This window comes from Lynx rufus, unplaced genomic scaffold (assembly GCF_022079265.1).
Source record: "Lynx rufus isolate CCGP_SWC_20201006 ecotype Redwood Valley unplaced genomic scaffold, mLynRuf1.p SCAF_4, whole genome shotgun sequence".
Taxonomy (NCBI): Eukaryota; Metazoa; Chordata; class Mammalia; order Carnivora; family Felidae; genus Lynx; species Lynx rufus.
Genome location: NW_025814856.1, coordinates 149,467,517 through 149,485,474, shown reverse-complemented (window position 1 = coordinate 149,485,474; position 17,958 = coordinate 149,467,517). Strand labels below are relative to the sequence as shown.

The 17,958-nt window shown below is 39.2% G+C and overlaps 1 protein-coding gene across 3 annotated transcripts in view; it reads left to right on the top strand.

Annotated features, from left to right (window-relative positions):
• The window catches only part of CHCHD3 (coiled-coil-helix-coiled-coil-helix domain containing 3), a 285,119-nt gene that overhangs the window by 90,604 nt on the left and 176,557 nt on the right, over positions 1 to 17,958 (top strand). For all 3 annotated transcript variants that reach the window (XM_047095775.1, XM_047095774.1, XM_047095776.1), the window contains exon 4: positions 14,787 to 14,904. In XM_047095775.1, coding sequence (XP_046951731.1) covers positions 14,787 to 14,904 — 118 coding nt within the window. The remainder of the gene's footprint in view (positions 1 to 14,786; positions 14,905 to 17,958) is intronic.

Here is a 17,958-nt window from a genome sequence, read left to right as displayed (position 1 = left end):
TTTGGATCTTGTGCTACATCTTTCTGCCATTTCATTTTCTGTTTAAGGTGAAAATTAAAATGAAATCCAGTATATATACTGCTTAGTGTGGCTTTCAGATCAGTGTGTTTTTATTAGAGTTTGTTTTGTTCTTTAGCATGGTTTCTAGTGTGAATGCTAGAAATAGAACATCTGCCAGAGAATGGGTTTTTAGCTGATGAATAGTATCAGAGAGGCATGTAAAATAAAATGGTTGCTGTTACCTAGGGAGAGTGCATTGTGGAGGAGGCGTGGTGGGTGCTGAGGTTGTGTGTTGTACTTGCGTAGACCAAGGTGATTTGTAACGGAAGACCAGCTTGGTCTAAGGGTCAAGACCCCTTCAACTCTTGGTATTTCTTTTGAGGTTACAGAGCAGTTGAGGTGAAAAAATATAGGGCCATCTTTATTCATCTGTGAGGCTGATGGATATTCTTACCTTTTTTTTTAATTAAAAAATGTTTTTGAATGTTTATTTATTTTTGAGAGAGATAGAGACAGAACGCAAGTGGGAAGGGACATAGAGGGAAACACAGAATCCGAAACAGGCTCCAGGCTCTGAGCTGTCAGTACAGAGCCCGATGTGGGGCGTGAACCCACAATCCGTGAGATCATGACCTGAGCCAAAGTCAGTCATCAGACCGACTGAGCCACCTGGGTGCCCCATGGATATTTTTTCCTAAGGCCTGTATTTAACTAGCTCATAGTAAGAATGATGGCTGTGCTCAATGATGTAAAATTTTATTCGTTTTTTATTTTAGCTTGAAGTTTATTTATTTTGAGACTGAGAGAGGGAGAGAGAATGAGTGAGCTTGGGGGAGGGGAGGGGTAGAGAGAGGGGGAGAGAGAGAGAATTCCATGCAGACTTTGCACTGTCAGTGAGGAGCACCCTTGCGGAGTTCAGACTGATGAACCATGAGATCATGACCTGAGCCAAAGTGAAGAGTCGGACGCTTAACCAACTGAGCCCTCCAGGTGCCTTGTAAAATTTGATTCTTTTTCTTTTTTAAAAATATTTTAATGTTAACCTATTTTTGTGAGAGAGAGAGAGAGAGAGAGAGAGAGAGAGAGAGAGAGAAGGCAGGGGAGGGGCAGAAAGAGAGAGGGAGACATAGAATTCAAAGCAGGCTCCAGGCTCTGAGGTGTCAACACGGAGCCCCAGGTGGGGCTCGTACCCACGAATTGTGAGCTCATGACCTGAGCCAAAGTCGGACGCTTAACTGAGCCACCCAGGTGCCCCTAAAATTTGATTCTTAAGAGGCTGTTGTAGTGGATTTTGTTGTAGTGAATTTCCATAGTTTTTTGAGAACAAAATTTGTCTTTGCAGCATATACTTCTTTGGTCGAGGGGGAGTGGTTGTCTTTCTGTTTCATGTACAACTTCATTAGACTCTTAAGCTTTCCAGAGAGGATGTCACTTTTCTCTCAGGCTGACCTTTGTGTCAATTGACTGTTTGTTTCACCAGGATTATGGAATAGGTGCTTGCCATGGAATTTAATCTTGAACTTACTACTGTGCAATATTTAATCAAAGCAGTGCTCTGCAAGATAGGCATTCCGCCTATTCTTTGATTCCCTAAGACCTGTCCTTCAATTGTGCTTGATTATTTTTAGCTGCAAAACTGGGCCACGCTATTCTGTCCTTATGTGAAATTGCTCTTATTTGATTGTTTAGGTGTTAATGGTTTTCACCATGTATGTATTACATATGTATGTATAAAGTATACGTAACGACTTCATGGTATTTATAGTGCGGGAGCTATGTTCTACCTCAAGTTTTCTTTTTAGGAAAATGCAGCTTATAGTGAAGAGGTGATACAGGGAAATTTTTTCTATAAGACTTAATTTCCAGTGCCCTAGATTGCTTCATCCAGCACTTTTTAGTGTTTAAAGAGTGTTTAACACTCTTTAGTGTTAAAAAAGAATAAAAATACAAGAGAAATTTTAGAAGTGGAGAAGATTTTAAGGAGTTGGAGGCTTGATAACATTGAAAGTGTCTCCACTGACCTCTCATTTCAAGTTCGGTCTCATTCCCTGCTGTCCCTGGTGAGAAGAGCATGTGATGGACAGATGTGAGCCAGTGGGCTAGCTTTGGCATAGCATAAGGATCACCAGGATTGTCCCCAGTCTCTCTGAATGCTTCTCAGAGAACCTTTTGGCTTCCATGTCCTGGTCAACTGGTCTGGGAGGGAGATGGGAACAGAGAGATTCTCACCTGGTTCCCTTGACAGGGGGCTGAAAACTTTTCAGCTGGTGATATACCACTAGGCCCCAGGGGTGGAGACTGCCTTGTCTCCTACCATTGAACGGGTACCTCCACTTAACGTAGCCCTGCAGCTGGGCCTGTACCCTGGTGAGCGGGCAGATGAGAAGGGGGCACTTGCTGGACACTGCAGCCAGGCAGACAAATGAAAGGAGCCCTCAGAAAAGGTGCTTCCATCAAGAACTGTTGCAATATTTCAGTGGTGCTTTTGCCGTTTGTAGCATTGGCAGCGACTGCCACTCGATTGTGGGACACGTCGATCTTAAGGTGCATCTTGATTTTATACATATTGAAGGATGGGGAAGATAACCCATGCAGGTTATATTTGATGAAATAAACTAAATTGTAGATGGAGATAAATGGAAGAGACGGAGGAACAGTTGTAATTAAATGGTGTAACACATTTCACTGAGTTGAAGACAGCCTGGAGTCTGAACTTTGAAAGGCCTCTCTATTTAGGAGGGTTGATGAGAGCAGATGCACCCCTATTCATAGACGCTAACATTTCTCAACTCTAAGGATAAAGAGAAAATCCGATAAGCTTCCTAACAGAAAGAACCACTAATTTATAAAGGCAATGGAATCAGTCTGGTATAGCCTTTTCTTCTGCCAAACTGTAAGCTAGAAGGTAGAATAACTCTCGGGATTCCTGAGAAAAAGAACTGTAAGTCCGGAATTCTGTGTTGAGCTCTCATTTACCTGTCAGGTGAAAAAAAGGACCTATGGGCATGCAAGGGTTTCGAGCATTTATTAACGGTAACAGCTAGCAGCCAGAATCCATTAAGGAGGCAGAACTCATCAGTTGCTTTTACAGAGAGAATTTAATAGAAGAATTGTTAATGAAGTATTTAAGAGCTGAAAAGGCAGGGAAAAAACAACTCACAACAAAAAAGAGCCCTAAGACAGTACTGTAGACATAGATGGTTCACATTATATTTCTGTTAATTAGAATTTATCTAGTAGCCATGTCCAAAAAGTACAAAGCAATAGGTGAAAATAATTCTAAGGTGTTTTATTTCCCCCAGTATATCCCAGATATCATTTTAACATTTAACATTAAGTTATTAACGATATATACCACATTCTTGTTTTCATACTAACTATTAAAAATCCAATGTGTACTTTATACTGAAAGTGCATCTCAGTTTGTAACAGCCACATTTGTGTGGCTATTATTGACTGTATCAGACAGCACAGCTTGAAGGTGCCCCAGACTTAGCCCTGGTGGGAAGCGGTGGCAGTTGTTAAACATGGAAGTTTGCAGGAGGGGTTCTTACTGCTGCTCAGCCTCCGAGGAGGAGGTGCCCCTTGGCTGGTGGTGATCCTATCTCTGAGCTTAGAGGAGAGGCCAGTGTTGCTGGGACTCAGATTTTGAGAAGTGCCCTGGTAGGCAGGGCTGGTGTCTCCAGACTGGGGTACAGTGAGGTTGATTTTGCAAGTGTGGGCAAACTGGATTAAATAGTGAGGCCTGAGTGGTGCTGAAAGGCACAGACAAGCAAACAGGAGAGTGCCTTTTTCTTCCCCTAGCTTTGCAGTCTCCCTCTGGCACCCTCTATTGGCAGAACCCAAGAGGGACCCAACCGCAGAGCAGAAATGTGGTGTAGAGACTTCCAGCTCTCAACATCACAAAAGTAGATAGAAGAGGGATGTGAAGCTAATAGTTGTAGAGAAATATCTGATGCAGTAGACTATCTTAGAAAAATACTTAAACAAAAGAATTCTAACGAAATTTCAAATTACAACAGAGATCTCAATATAGGGAAAGGTGGAGAGGAGAAGTTCCCATGAGGAACATTTTTATAATGTGTACATGAATGATAGAAACGTCTAATAAGGATACTGTTAACACAGATGCTTGAAACTGGGGAGAATCCTTGAAGAGAAAACCCACAAATTGTATGAATTTGAAAACACTGAACCCTTAGCTAAGAGTTGGGTTGAGGGGAAAAGTCACTGTATTCAAATGATTTCATCTGACTGAGTTTGCAGAGGGTAGTGGTTGAGAAAATAGTAGGAGTTGTGTTTTTAAACTGTAGTAGGGGGAAAAAGTGTCTGAACAGGAAAAGGAATGGCCACTAATTGCATACAAAAATACTGTAGTCTTTTTGAGAGGGGAAGAGAATATATAGTATATAACTGGGAAAACAAGGAAGGGGGAAAAAAGGAGATGATGACAAGGTAAAAATAATAGTAAACATAAAATGGAAGAAATAAAGGTAAGTGTATCAGTTGTTATACTGTTGATAATTGTGGCTGGCCACATTGCCCATTTAAAGATCAAGGCTGCCAGATTGTGTTAACACACAGACACATTCACCTACCCAGATTGTGTTAACACACAGACACATTCACCTACCCAGAAGCTATGTATTATATGATGTATGCTTAAAACAAAGTAATTTGTTTTTTTTAAAAAAATTTTTTTTTCAACGTTTTTTATTTATTTTTGGGACAGAGAGAGACAGAGCATGAACGGGGGAGGGGCAGAGAGAGAGGGAGACACAGAATCGGAAACAGGCTCCAGGCTCCGAGCCATCAGCCCAGAGCCTGACGCGGGGCTCGAACTCGCGGACCGCGAGATCGTGACCTGGCTGAAGTCGGATGCTTAACCGACTGCGCCACCCAGGCGCCCCCAAAGTAATTTGTTTTAACCTTAATAAGTTAAGGTTAAAAATTAATGGTTGGATAAAGTTGTCTCACACAAACAGAAATATGAGAAAGGTACAATTCAAGGTTGTAACCGCTAACCAGAATAAAGAAGCACGATTATGTGACGATAACAAGCACGGTTTACAAAAACAAGTCATTATTAACCTTTATGCATCAGTCAAATTAGCAGCTCAATATATGAATCAAAAACAATGAGAAATTCAAAGACTACTTGATTAAAAAAAATAAAAGACTTTGTGTAATCATTCTCTCCTTAAAAATGTTTACCCTGGGCTTGATGGAGGAATCCACTAAGCTTTAACATTAAAGCATCTCCCATAAAAGAGATGGATTGAGTCAGGTGGAGTGTGCATCTGTATGTTCCAGAGGCATAATGCCAGTGGAGGGTGAGAGGTTGTAGTTTGGTTCAAGCTTGAAAGTTCTTTGAAATAGAAAAGAAGTATTGATTATTTTCCTCTGCAAGTCTTAGAATGGAGAATGGTAATGTCTTCTCTCTCACTCTTATCTGGCCAAAATTTCCCCAGACTTCCCACCTTAACAAGGGCATTAATTTCAAAATGTGTGTCCTGGCACAGTGTGTCTTTTATGAAGAAGAAATCTAAATGCCAGTCACCGTAAAAGGCTTGATGTGTGTTCTGTATACTTGAGGATACGAAGATGCTGTCATTTCTTCATAGTTCAGAGACTTCTTTATACAGATACCCCTGTATCTTAGGTCACTGAATCAGGAGTGTTGTGGTTTTCTGTTTTCAGCAGGAAGCCATCTCACACTGCCATCTCTCCCTGGCTCAAGCTGCTCATGTGGGCTGATGAGAGGGATTTGTTCCCGAGATACCTGCGTTTGTATCCAGTGGACTCTGTGGTTGCCCTCCTCCAGCATCTTAGTATGTAAACCCCTGCAGCACCCACAAAAACAGTGCTAGCAAGGGGAGAGGTGTAGACACTTTTTAGACAAGAAACTGGTCACGCAAGGTGATTTCTTCCTCCTACTTCTATGAAACAGTTGGTTTTCGAGCCCTACTGATAAGCCTAAATTTAATGGTGTCTCTACCTCCTTACTCTTACCACTGTTCATTTGTGTTTTGAATATTGTGACAAGTGATGTAACCTTTAAAATAAATAGTTGATTTTGGTGTAAGATGTCTCTAAATATTCAGCCTAAGCCCATAAAGAAGTGGCCATAGGTCTTTCTGGGAGAGGGAAGACAGGGGTGCCTCAGGGTGTTGTGTAAGTTCCTCCCAGGGAGTTTAATTGTGAATTTCCAAGGGACAGAGACATTTATGAGCCACGGATATGGTATCATTAACTTGGGAATAAAATCAGAATTCTTTTCAAGTGTAAGTGTATTTTTCTGTGCAGTAGGAGAATGCATTTGGTAAGAAAATGGTATCAGAAAGCCACACAGGTAGAACTTGTTCCCAAGTAAGAACTGAAATAGGGACTCTAGGTACAAAATAATATATGATGTGTGATGGGAGGCAGTCATTGGGTGGGGGCAGGGATGAAAACCGATTAGGATTATGGCTACAGGTAATCCCCAGTAAAAGTTGTGGGTTTCCAGTTATGGGCTGAGTTTCACCTCCAGCATCATTTTGAAGTGATGCAGGAAAATGTCCAGACTACAAGTAAATTTGAGTGTATACTAAAATCACTTAAAAAAAAATGTTCTTCTGCAAAGAAAGGAGTCCTTGATTGTTAAATTCTGAATGACATTTTAAATGATATTTATGTAGAAACATAGATGACAAAAATGAATGTCCTCTCAGTTATATTCAGAGCCAGGTCATAATGCTGGTTAAATAATACTAATTTACTATATGATTTGTGAGATTGCGGTCATTCAGCTTTCCAAGACGGTGCCATTTATTGCTAAATCACCATTATATAAAGAATACCTATGTTCTGTAATACTAAACTATGCTTATAATCTGTATTCATTCTTTCAAAAATATTTGTTGAATACCTGCCAAGAGCTAGGCACTATTTAACTTTTACATAAGCTTTGGTGTTACGTAACTTCTCTCTGTCTCTGCTTCCTCGTTCAAAATACAACAATCTATTCCATAAGGTTTGTTGTGAGTTATGCCTGACAAGTGCCTAGACCTGTGCCTGGCACAGAAGTCAGCATTATTCAATGCTAACTCTTTATCTGTTGCACATCTGTATATTACATATAGGTATATATAAATGTCACATAGGACACATAGCTATTATATAACACTATTAACATGGTATATTAATGTGCGTTTACCTTCATGCGTGTATTTTGGAACCTCAGTGCACAGATATCTCTTCCAGTATTTGAAGTAATTTGAGCAGAGAAGTATTAAGCTTGCTCTGTACTTTTATAAAGTCTCACTAATAAAAAGTTGTATACTTGTTCCATCATTATTTTTAATAGTCTAATAATCAGTTCGTTGAATTACCAGCTCAGCTTTTCTGTTTAAAAAATGAATAGTAAACAGTATTTTGAATGCTGGTTCAGCATGTTCTGACAAAGTATGATGCATTAAAATAAAATTCATCATTAGCATTAGAAATGACCTTTGAGGTTGTAGTCGCTCATTTTTCTCTTGCAGTGTTTGAAACAGTCTGAGTCAAGTGCATTGCAATACTTTTCAGATATTGTCTGTGTATAATGGTCACAGTTCAATTGTAGATCAATCATTTCATCAAGTTACTGTATCTCTAACAATCTTCATTTCCCGTTTATTGTTGCCCATTATCTGAGGTTCTTGTTATTGTTCCTCAGTAATATAATGGCCTTATACATTAAATTATAAAGTAATTTTCTAAGCTAGAATTGTATAGAATTACTTACGTGTCAACCCAGATGAAGATGAATCTGAGTGTCGTGAATGGCCACATGAGCAGTGTGCAGGTTCAGAGAAACATATAGGGCCATTGAAAGCCACACCACTTTGGGGAAAGGCTGGTAATAATTTTGACTTTGGCAAAATCTGACTTGATGTAGTGGAAACAAATAAAAAATGAGGTTTTAAAAAATAATTATGAATAATACCAGATTTAAAAACTGTCCGTGTATGACCACAAAGTGAGTGATGTAATAGAAATGAATTCCGGCAGAGGGGTTGACTCTTTAGGACATTTAAGAGCATAGCTTTGGAAATCCAATCAGGTTGTTCTCTGTCTCCCTCCCATGTGCTTTTCCACACCCCAGTCTTTCTCATGTAAAGAAGGGGGATGACAGTGCCTCCTTCATGAAGGATAATGAGGTTTACTGTACAAAAAATGGGTAGCCAAAGCTATCTTTAAAATGTCCTTCCCACTTTCTTGAAATCTTTAGGTTCTTTGGAATAAAATAATAAAGGCTGGTTTTTACATAGAAACTGAAATAGGTAGGACTAGATTATAGATAGCTATGAAAGCTGAATATATGAGTAGTTTATTTTTTTTTCCACTTAAAAGGAAAAATATAATATTCATTATAGGAGATTTGGCTGGTTTTTAGAAATTCATTTTGCTGGTGTACTTAAGTCTCTCACCTGATGGAGAATATACTGAGAAAAAGAGCGAAGTTGCTAGGGCTTGAGGTATAAGGGCAGAGCTGACTGGTATTTGTTTCATTAAGCTTAGGCAAGCTATCCAATTACTTAATGCAAATAAGAAAAGTTTACACTAAACTCCTACTTCTTTGCTTAAAACTCTAGAGAATTTAAATGAGGAGAGATATGTATTTAAAAGAAGGAGATTTAAATGAAACTTAAATCAGGGGCTTAATGTAGAATAATATTAGACCAGGAGATCTGAAATAATAAGTGGGGAATGCCAGTAAATAAAAAGGGAACGTATTCTCCAAAATATTTGGTTTGGCTAGTTTTATCTTGAGATAATTCTTAAAGCTTTGGAAACCCAAGTTAATAATGCAAGACCTGTTTTATCTCATACCCTCTTTTCACCTAAGAGGGACCTTAAAAGTAAAGTGCTGCCTTCTGTTGTCAATGAGCACTTCACTCTTGTTTCCCTAGTGGAGTGTTTACCGAACGACCTGGCTTCTGGTGTGCAACTCCACCATTGGGCCGGTAGCATTCAATGAGGTCCAGATAACAGGCTCATCTCACTTGGTGCAAAATACGAGGAAAATCAGACGATCATACAGCCGTCTACCTTTCATAGACGGCCATTGAACAGAGTAGCTTGGTGGAATAATAAAAGCTAGGGCCCCCGAGAGGAAGCTCAGAAAAGAATTGGGAGCTTCTGAGAATACAGGCAGTTTTTCTTTGCAAAGCAGTTGTAAAATGTTTTAAATGAATCAGTGAAAGAGGAAATTTAATTAGAAGAAAGTATTGCTATAAATGAATTTCGTGGAGGAGAGATTTGGGGAAATTAGGAAGATTACAATATAGAAATTTTTAATCTGTTGCTTTTACTTCCGAAGTAAAAAGGAAACCTCATTTAGTGACACCATCTATCTGAAATTTGCCCTCCAAAATAGTATGTCAGTAAGGAAAACTTCTAAAATTTTCTAAAATCCTTTTCTAAAATTGCAAAGGCCATTCATTTGAAATCCCCTTTCAAGCCTTGCAGTAATTTTTATTGACAATTGTGTGTGTGTTTGTGTGTGTCTGTATGTTTTAAAAGCGTTCCCTCAGTGACTCTAAATATGCCAGCCATTGGTGTCTGAGACAGCAGTCACATAGCTCTAAAGAAAATGCTTTCTCAGATGTTTCCTCTAAAACTCATTCTCCTTCCCGAGGTTCCTCAGTTAATATCCTTTAGGTTTCAATTCACATTTTGGCTCCCATACATATAGTTTCATAGCAACCTCACTTAAAAAAAAACAACAAAAAACCATCAGAGTTTAAGCTTCATGAGGATAAGGACTGTGTGTCTCTTGTGCTCACCATTTTGTTCTCAGTAATCACAATAGTGTCTGATACTCAGTAATTATGTATCGAATGAATTTGTGAATCCCATTTTTTCTTTTCTTTTTCTTTCTTTCTTTCTTTCTTTTTTTTAATTTTGAGAGAGAGGAAGAGAGAACCCATGCAAACAGGAGAAGAGGATGGGGGGGTAGAGAGAGAGACAAGGAAAATCCCAAGCAGGCTCCGAGCTGTTAGCTCTGAGCCTGACGTAGGGCCTGAACCCATGAACCACGAGACCATGACCTGAACTGCAGTCGAATTGGACTGAGCCACCCAGGCGCCCCTAGTACATGGTTTTTATTAAGTAGTGGGAAAGTCTAAGGATGACACAAGAAATAGAAGTGCCCACTGAGTGAAAATTTGGAAATGATACTTCTTAGTTTCATTTGTCCCCTACCACCACCTTTCTCAAGGGTTTGTACAGGATGAGGAATAATGTATTTAATGTATGATGTTTGTAAAACTTGTACCTGCAAGTGGCCTTAAGATGGTACAGTTCAACCTTCACATTTTAATTTTTTTTTTTTTTTCAACGTTTATTTATTTTTGGGACAGAGAGAGACAGAGCATGAACGGGGGAGGGGCAGAGAGAGAGAGGGAGACACAGAATCGGAAACAGGCTCCAGGCTCCGAGCCATCAGCCCAGAGCCTGACGCGGGGCTCGAACTCACGGACCGCGAGATCGTGACCTGGCTGAAGTCGGACGCCTAACCGACTGCGCCACCCAGGCGCCCCAAACCTTCACATTTTAAAGCTGAGCAAACAGGTTTATTAGATTGTACAGATAGATTAGTTGCTGACAGGTAATAAGAATTTGTTCTGGCCCTACCGCCAGCCTTTCTGAAGATGCAGGTCTGTTTGTAATGGTGAATAAAAGTGGCTAAGAATTTATTAAGAAGGGGAAATAATTTTCTTTTTAGTCACTTTGTGCCCATCTAGTCTCTCTGCAGCCAAGAGTCCAGCACAATTAGGTGCTGATATTCCAGAGGCTCTGAAGTATTGTGGAGTATAGAATTTCCATCTACAATAAAAGTATTATAACGTCCTTCTGTTTTAGGGTATTTCGTGTAGTCTGGGATTATATCACATTTGTGACACTTGCAACCCGGTGGCTTGGCCCTTGTGGGGTTCAGCTGGTCTCACCAGTTGTTTTGTAAATCCCTCAGTCTTCTATGTTCTGCAGCTGGTTTCCCTCCATCCCTCCCTCCCCCCGTTTCTTTCCTTCTTTCTTTTCTTTCTTGCTTTCTCTTTCTTTCTCTTTCTTTCTTTCTTTCTTTCTTTCTTTCTTTCTTTCTTTCTTTGTCTGTGGTTGGAAACATGCTACTCATTCATTCTTGCATGCATACATTCAACAAGTATTTGTTGAGCACTTACTCTGTGGCAGGCACTGGTAAAAGCACCGGGAATATAGCAGTGAACAAAAACAGACCACCTTCTTGCCCTTACAGAACTTATAGGCAAGTGGGGAAGAAACAAAGGAGCAGGTGAAGGGATAGGGCTGCAAGGGCATTGTCATTTTCAATTTTGGAAGTTCTTGAAGGTCGTAACAATAAAGCAGAACTTCTTATTGGTGAAAACTTGGAAACAAAGATGGAGAAGACAAAGCTATGTATAGTCATGGTATATTTAGCGAACTTGGAGATTTTCTTCTTCTTTTCAGAATACTATTGCTTTCTCCGTGTTCCTGACCCCATAGTGAGTACTGTTACTAATACTGCTACTTACCCTAATAGTGGTGAGTGCTTATTGTATTACAGGCATCATGCTAAGTGCTTTGTGTATGTAGAACCCTTTAAGGTAGGTATTACACCAGTTCATTTTACTCGTGAGAATAACAAGACCCAGGGAGGCTGGCTCAAGCATTGACTCAGCTAGTAAGTGCTAGAGCCTTGTTCTGGACCCAGGACTCCCAACTCCAAAGTCTGTGCTTCTGTACCAAATATTACAAACTGATAACCTTTATTTTTATTATAACATTGAAGTTGTGTATATGTTTTTGCTTTTTTTTTTTTTAAAGTTTATTTTGAGAGAGAGAGTGAGTGGGGGGAGAGACAGGAGAAGGAGAATCCCAAGTAGGTTCTGTGCTGTCAGCTCAGAGCCCAATGTGGGACTCGATCCCATGAACCATGAGATTCATGAGCCAAAATCAAGAGTTGGGCGCTTAACTGACTGAGCCACCTGGGCACCCCAAACATAGTAGTTTGCTTCTTTTTCATTACCTTGTCAAAACTTTTAAGCTTGAACCCCTTTTAACTACATTTGTAGTTAAAATTGGTATATGTGAGTAAACTAAATTTTAAAAAGTAGGCAGTTATTATTAAATAAATACTACTTTAAAATATGATATATACCACATGTGGTAGAAGATAGAAAATCTAGTTGTACAGAATTCATTTTATGTTAATGAACTAATAATGTAATTTTTGTAATAGTTGTATATATGTATGTAAAGTCCCTAGCACAGTGCTCGGCATATAGTAGGTGATCTATACGTGATGGTGATTTTTATTATTTTTAGTTTCCACCTGACTTGTAACATAGGTAATATCTTTTACATGCAGGTGCCATGCCAGTAAAATGCTTTATTTAACTCCACCATCTTGTTACCTTACACGGTAACCTCAGCAGTGACCGGCACACTAGCTTGATGAGGACCACTTCATTTTTGATGTTCTTCTCCTTTTATAGGGCCTCCAGGATTTATATGAGTAGAAGTGTATTTTGCTAGTTGAGGGCTGTGGCTCTTGGTTTAGTAAGCATTAGAATCACCTGGAGGGCTTATTAAAAGGCAGTTTGGAGACACTACCCCCAGACTTTCTAATTCAGTAGATGTGAGTGGTGTCCAAGTATTTGCATTTCTCACAATTTCCCATGGATGCTGCCACTGCTGCTCATTTATGGATACTTTTGGAACTGCTGCTTGGAAGTGACAAGACTTCGCATTATTGGTGTTCTTTTTCGATTATGCAGGTCCACTGAATTACTGTATTGGTATCATTGATGTTGCTGAACTCACTGTGAAATAGTATGGAGAAATTTGATTTGTGTCAGTGTAATTGTACTTACTATTTCAGGAGAAGTTCCTAATTTTTTTTTTAATGTTTATTTATTTATTTTTTAAGTGAGAGAGAGAGAGAGCACAAGTGGGGGAAGGGGCAGAGAGAGAGGGAGACACAGAATCCGAAGCAGGCTCCAGGCTCTAAGCTTTCAGCTCAGAGCCCGAGGTGAGGCTTGAACCCACAAATTGTGAGATCATGACCTGAGCCAAACTTGGACGCTTAACCAACTGAGCCACCCAGGCATCCCTTAAGGAAAAGTTTCTAGAGGTTACTTTTGCATTAGAGATTTTCAAAGTGTAGGTTTTAATGTGTTTCTGTTATTCGTCTTTATTCAAGACCTAAAAACACACAGGTTTAATTTTTTGGAATATATTTTACAAGGTAATTTCTAATTATATTTTTAATTATAATTGATTATAATCAAGTTTGGTTATAATTGATTTCTGAGAATTTCAGAGTATCTGGATGATGTGGGAGTTTAAAAATAGTAGCAAAGATTTTTATTTTCTTTAGTTCTTTTCAAAAATCATTTTAAGACTAAATTTGATAGAGTAGTATTGAATTCAATTTGGTGCTCATCATTCCCACTTACAAAGTAGATTTCATTCAGAATTTCACTTATACCAACATAACAATTTTACCTTTTCTTTTTAAAGCAGTGCTTGTACCTTTAGGGATATGATGGTATACAGGGGTTATTCTCTCAAAGAAGAAAAGGCAATCAGAAAGTCTTTGTTCATGAGATTAGACTGAAATATCTTCTCATTCACTGATTACTGAATACCTTTATGTACCAGGCATTATGGTGGAAATAGGTACCAAAGTAATTTATCTTTTTCATGCACAATGAGGGGTTTTAGTGGATGGTAACTGACTATGATGTAATTGTGTTATGAGGTTACTGATAAACCCAGTGTTGTCGGATGCTTCATTAACACAATCAGTATTCTGTACAGATCTTAGAGGGTGAAGTTCTGCTTTCTTATTTTGCTAGACTTATTTCTTATTTTGTGTCCATAGTGTTACATTTAGTTTGGAGCTAAGGGACAAATTGGAGTCCTTCCAGAAGTGAGGACCTCTGCTGTTGAAAGGTCTTGCCATTTTTGCATATGAGGATCCTTGGAAAATGGGAGTAATTCATCTGGAGGGAAGACATCTTAATTATGTTTTTAGTTCCCTGCTGTAATGTAAGATCCATGAGGACAGGGACCCATCCTTCTTGTTCAGCACTGTGTCATCGTGCTTCTTTCCATGGCTGGTGTGTATTCAACAAACAGTTGAATGAGTCAGTTTTGAGGAGAAGATGATGGTTACTTTCAAATATTTGTCTTGTAGATGGCCTGTTAATTAGACTTACTGCTTATATTCCAGAGGACAAAGGAGGCAGGCACCAGGGATGGAATTTTTAGGTGGGCACATTTCAGTTTTACATAGGAAGAACTTTGTAAAGCTAGTTTAATAGTCCTATCAATTAACTTTTTCCGGGATTTGAATTCTGCTATTTTAAATGTTTGGGTAGGGGCTGCATGGGGGCTTAATAGAAAATATACGCACTTTTTTTTTTTTAATATTTATTTTTGAGAGACAGAGAGAGAGAGAGAGTGAGTGAGGGAGGGAGGGGCAGAGAGAGATGGAGACCTAGAATCCGAAGCAGGCTCCAGGCTCTGAGTTGTCAGCACAGAACCCGACGTGGGGCTCGAACCCACAAACCATGAGATCATGATTTGAGCCGAAGTCAGATGCTTATTAACTGAGCCACTCAGGCGCCCCAGAAAATATACGTGCTTTTAATAAATTATAGGCCAGAGTGATTTTTGGCTGCTTCTCTATTATTTTGTTAACTAATAACCAGTAAAATAGTTTTTCCTAAGTTAGTCCTTTCCTGTCTTTTCAGACTTAAGCAAAGCAAAGAATTGGACCGAGAGAGGGCTTTTGCCAATGAGCAGTTAACCAGAGCTATTCTTCGAGAAAGGATATCAAGTGAAGAAGAACGAGCCAAGGCAAAGCACCTGGTGAGTATTAAAGATTTAGTAGAAATGTCTTGTCTACAAGGAAATCTCTGATGTTCGGGAAAAGCTAAGTACTTCTGGCCAGCTTTCAGTGTTGACAAAATGCATGTTCTCTTTCCTTGGATTTTTTTTTGTTTTTTTTTTTGTTTGTTTGTTTGTTTTGTTTTTTTTCCTCTTACAAGTTGTTGACAATTTGCTAAGATTAACCTTGAAGGACTTTTTAAGGCAGGTAACTTGAGAATTATTGCAGTGATGATCAACACTGAGACACTGGCACATGCATCTTCCCTGAAGGGATATTGCTTGTTTGCTCTGCTTGCCTCCCTCCCTGCCCCCACCCCCTTCCCCTTGATTTTGATTTCATTGTCTTTGAAACCTCTGGGGCAAGCAGCCTATCTTGTTTCTATCCCTGCTTGCAACCACCAGATGTTAGTCTGGGAAGTCTCCAGCAAAGGTGAGTAAGTTTTGATCAATCACTTTCTGGGCTTTAGAAAGGGAAAGATGCATAGCAAAGGCTTTGGGGAACAGGGATACTTTTTTTAAAAGAAACATTTTGAAACAGTTTAAGAGGAAAGATTATATAAACGTTTAAAATTGATTATTAATAGGGGAAAATTTAAAAGGCACCCATAAATCTGTCTGTCATTCTTACATAACTGTGATTTACACTGGGGTGTGTTTCCTCTAGACAATTTTTTTTTAAGAGAGGGGTTGGAGAGAGGGGCAGAGAGAGAGAGAGGAAGAGAATCTTAAGCAGGCTCCATGCTCAGCAGAGGGCCTGACCCGGGGCTCATCTCACAACCCTAAGATCATGACCTGAGCTGAAATCAAGTCAGACACTTAAGCAATGGAGCCACTCAGGCACCTCTAGACAATGTTGATTCTTAGATCAATTACATACTTTAAGAATTTGTGTATACATAAGAATATATAAGAATTTGTATAATGCTGTATATAGCGTTTACCATCATGAACGTTTTCTTATATCAATGAATGTTCTTGTGAAATGTACTTTTTGATGGCTAAATAACATCCTGTCTTCTCTGTGCGACATAACTTATCAAAGGATTTTCCATTGTTAGGGAAAAGTGGGGCTGCTCTGGTTGAAGTTTGGTGTCCCGACAGTTTACTGCCCACTTCAGTCTTCCTAGAAACCCACCTGTAACTTCTCAGGACCACTAGTGTTCATTGGAGTACAGTTGGGAAATCAGTGGAGAAGTAAAATGAGACTATATATTGGAGAACTTTGATTGCAGAACTGAGGGGGATGTCCCTTGTTCAGCAGGCCATTGAGAATTGTTGAAAAATTGATAAGAAAAGGGTCACTTTGTGTTCTCTCGTATTTTTTCCCTTGGTCCTTTCTTTGAGAGGCCAACTGCTATGACCACATGCCATTAGAGAAAATAAAAGGAAGCCGATGTGTAACGAATCCATTTCTCCAAAGACTAACCCAGGGTCCAGGCTAAATGGGTAGACAGTGAAGCCAGAACAGAAGTGATGGCCCAAGAAAGAAATGTCCAGGGTCAGACTGTTTTGTAGGTCTCTTCTTTCTTGATTCTGGGCTTACAGGGTATAGATAACAACTTATAGTATCTTCCAGATTTTGGCACCTATCATAATATTAGCCAAAACAGAGCCCTCACAGCACTTAGGGACTAAAAGTGGAATTTATACAATAGGATTATAGTTGATCTGCCCTGGCTTGAGTGTTCTTAGAGATTTGAGTGGTAGTTCATGGCCACAGCAACATGGCTGCCCATAGCAATTTAGCTACCTGATACGAGGTTAACCCCCCTGTATTGTTGTTATTCATTTTAGAAGGCATGCATATTCATTGGATAAAGGTCAGAAAGTAAATAGAAAAATATTGAGATCACTTGGATTAACACTATCCAGAGACAATTACTGTTAATATTCTGGTTTATTATTTTTGTATTCTTTTCCACATTCCACTAAGTCTGTATAAAACATTTATATTAATATATTTATATGTAGTTCCCCAAACATAGGTGATGGCATACATAGTCTCATATAACTCTTACAGTAACCTGCACATTAAAACAATTTAGACTATATGTAAAGATCATTCTGTATTCATAAATATGTATTTGTGTGATCACTTTTAATGATTGATGACTGCATTTCACAGCATTTTCTTCTAATAAGATAATACAGGGACATTATAGAAAATTTGGAAAATGGGGGCGCCTGGGTGGCGCAGTCGGTTAAACATCCGACTTCAGCCAGGTCACGATCTCGCGGTCCGTGAGTTCAAGCCCCGCATCGGGCTCTCAGAGCCTGGAGCCTGTTTCCGATTCTGTGTCTCCCTCTCTCTCTGCCCCTCCCCCGTTCATGCTCTGTCTCTCTCTGTCCCAAAAATAAATAAAAAACAAAAAAAAAACAAAAAAAAAACGTTGAAAATTTGGAAAATGTACAAATTACTAAGGAACTGTCTGTCTCATACTCGTTAGGATGGCTGCTATCAAAAAAACCTACAATAACAAGTATTGGCAAGGATGTTGTGGGAATGTAAAATGATATAGCCACTATGGAAAACATTATGGCAGTTACTCAAAAAATTAAAAATAGAATTACCATATGATTCAGCCATCCCACATCTGGGTATTTATCTAAAAGATTTGAAAGCAGGGTCTCAAAGAGATATTTGTACATAGCAACATTATTCATAACAGGCAAAAAGTGGAAACAACCCAAGTGTATATGAGTAGATGAATGCATAAACAAAATGTGGTATGGACTTACCGTGGCATGTTGTTCAGCTTTAAAAAGGAAGGAAATTCTGACACAGTGCAACATAGATGAACCTTGAGGATATTATGGTGAGTGAAATAATCCAGTCACAAAAAGACAAATAACTGTGCGACTCCACTTACATGAAGTGTCCAGAGGAGTCAGATCTATAGAGAGAAATTCTGGAAGGGTGGTTGTCCTGGGTTGTGGGGAGGGAGAAATGGAGCACTTTTTCATGGGTATGGAGTTTCCGTTTTGCAAGATGAAAACAGTTCTGGAGATTGGTTGAATAACAATGTTAATGTC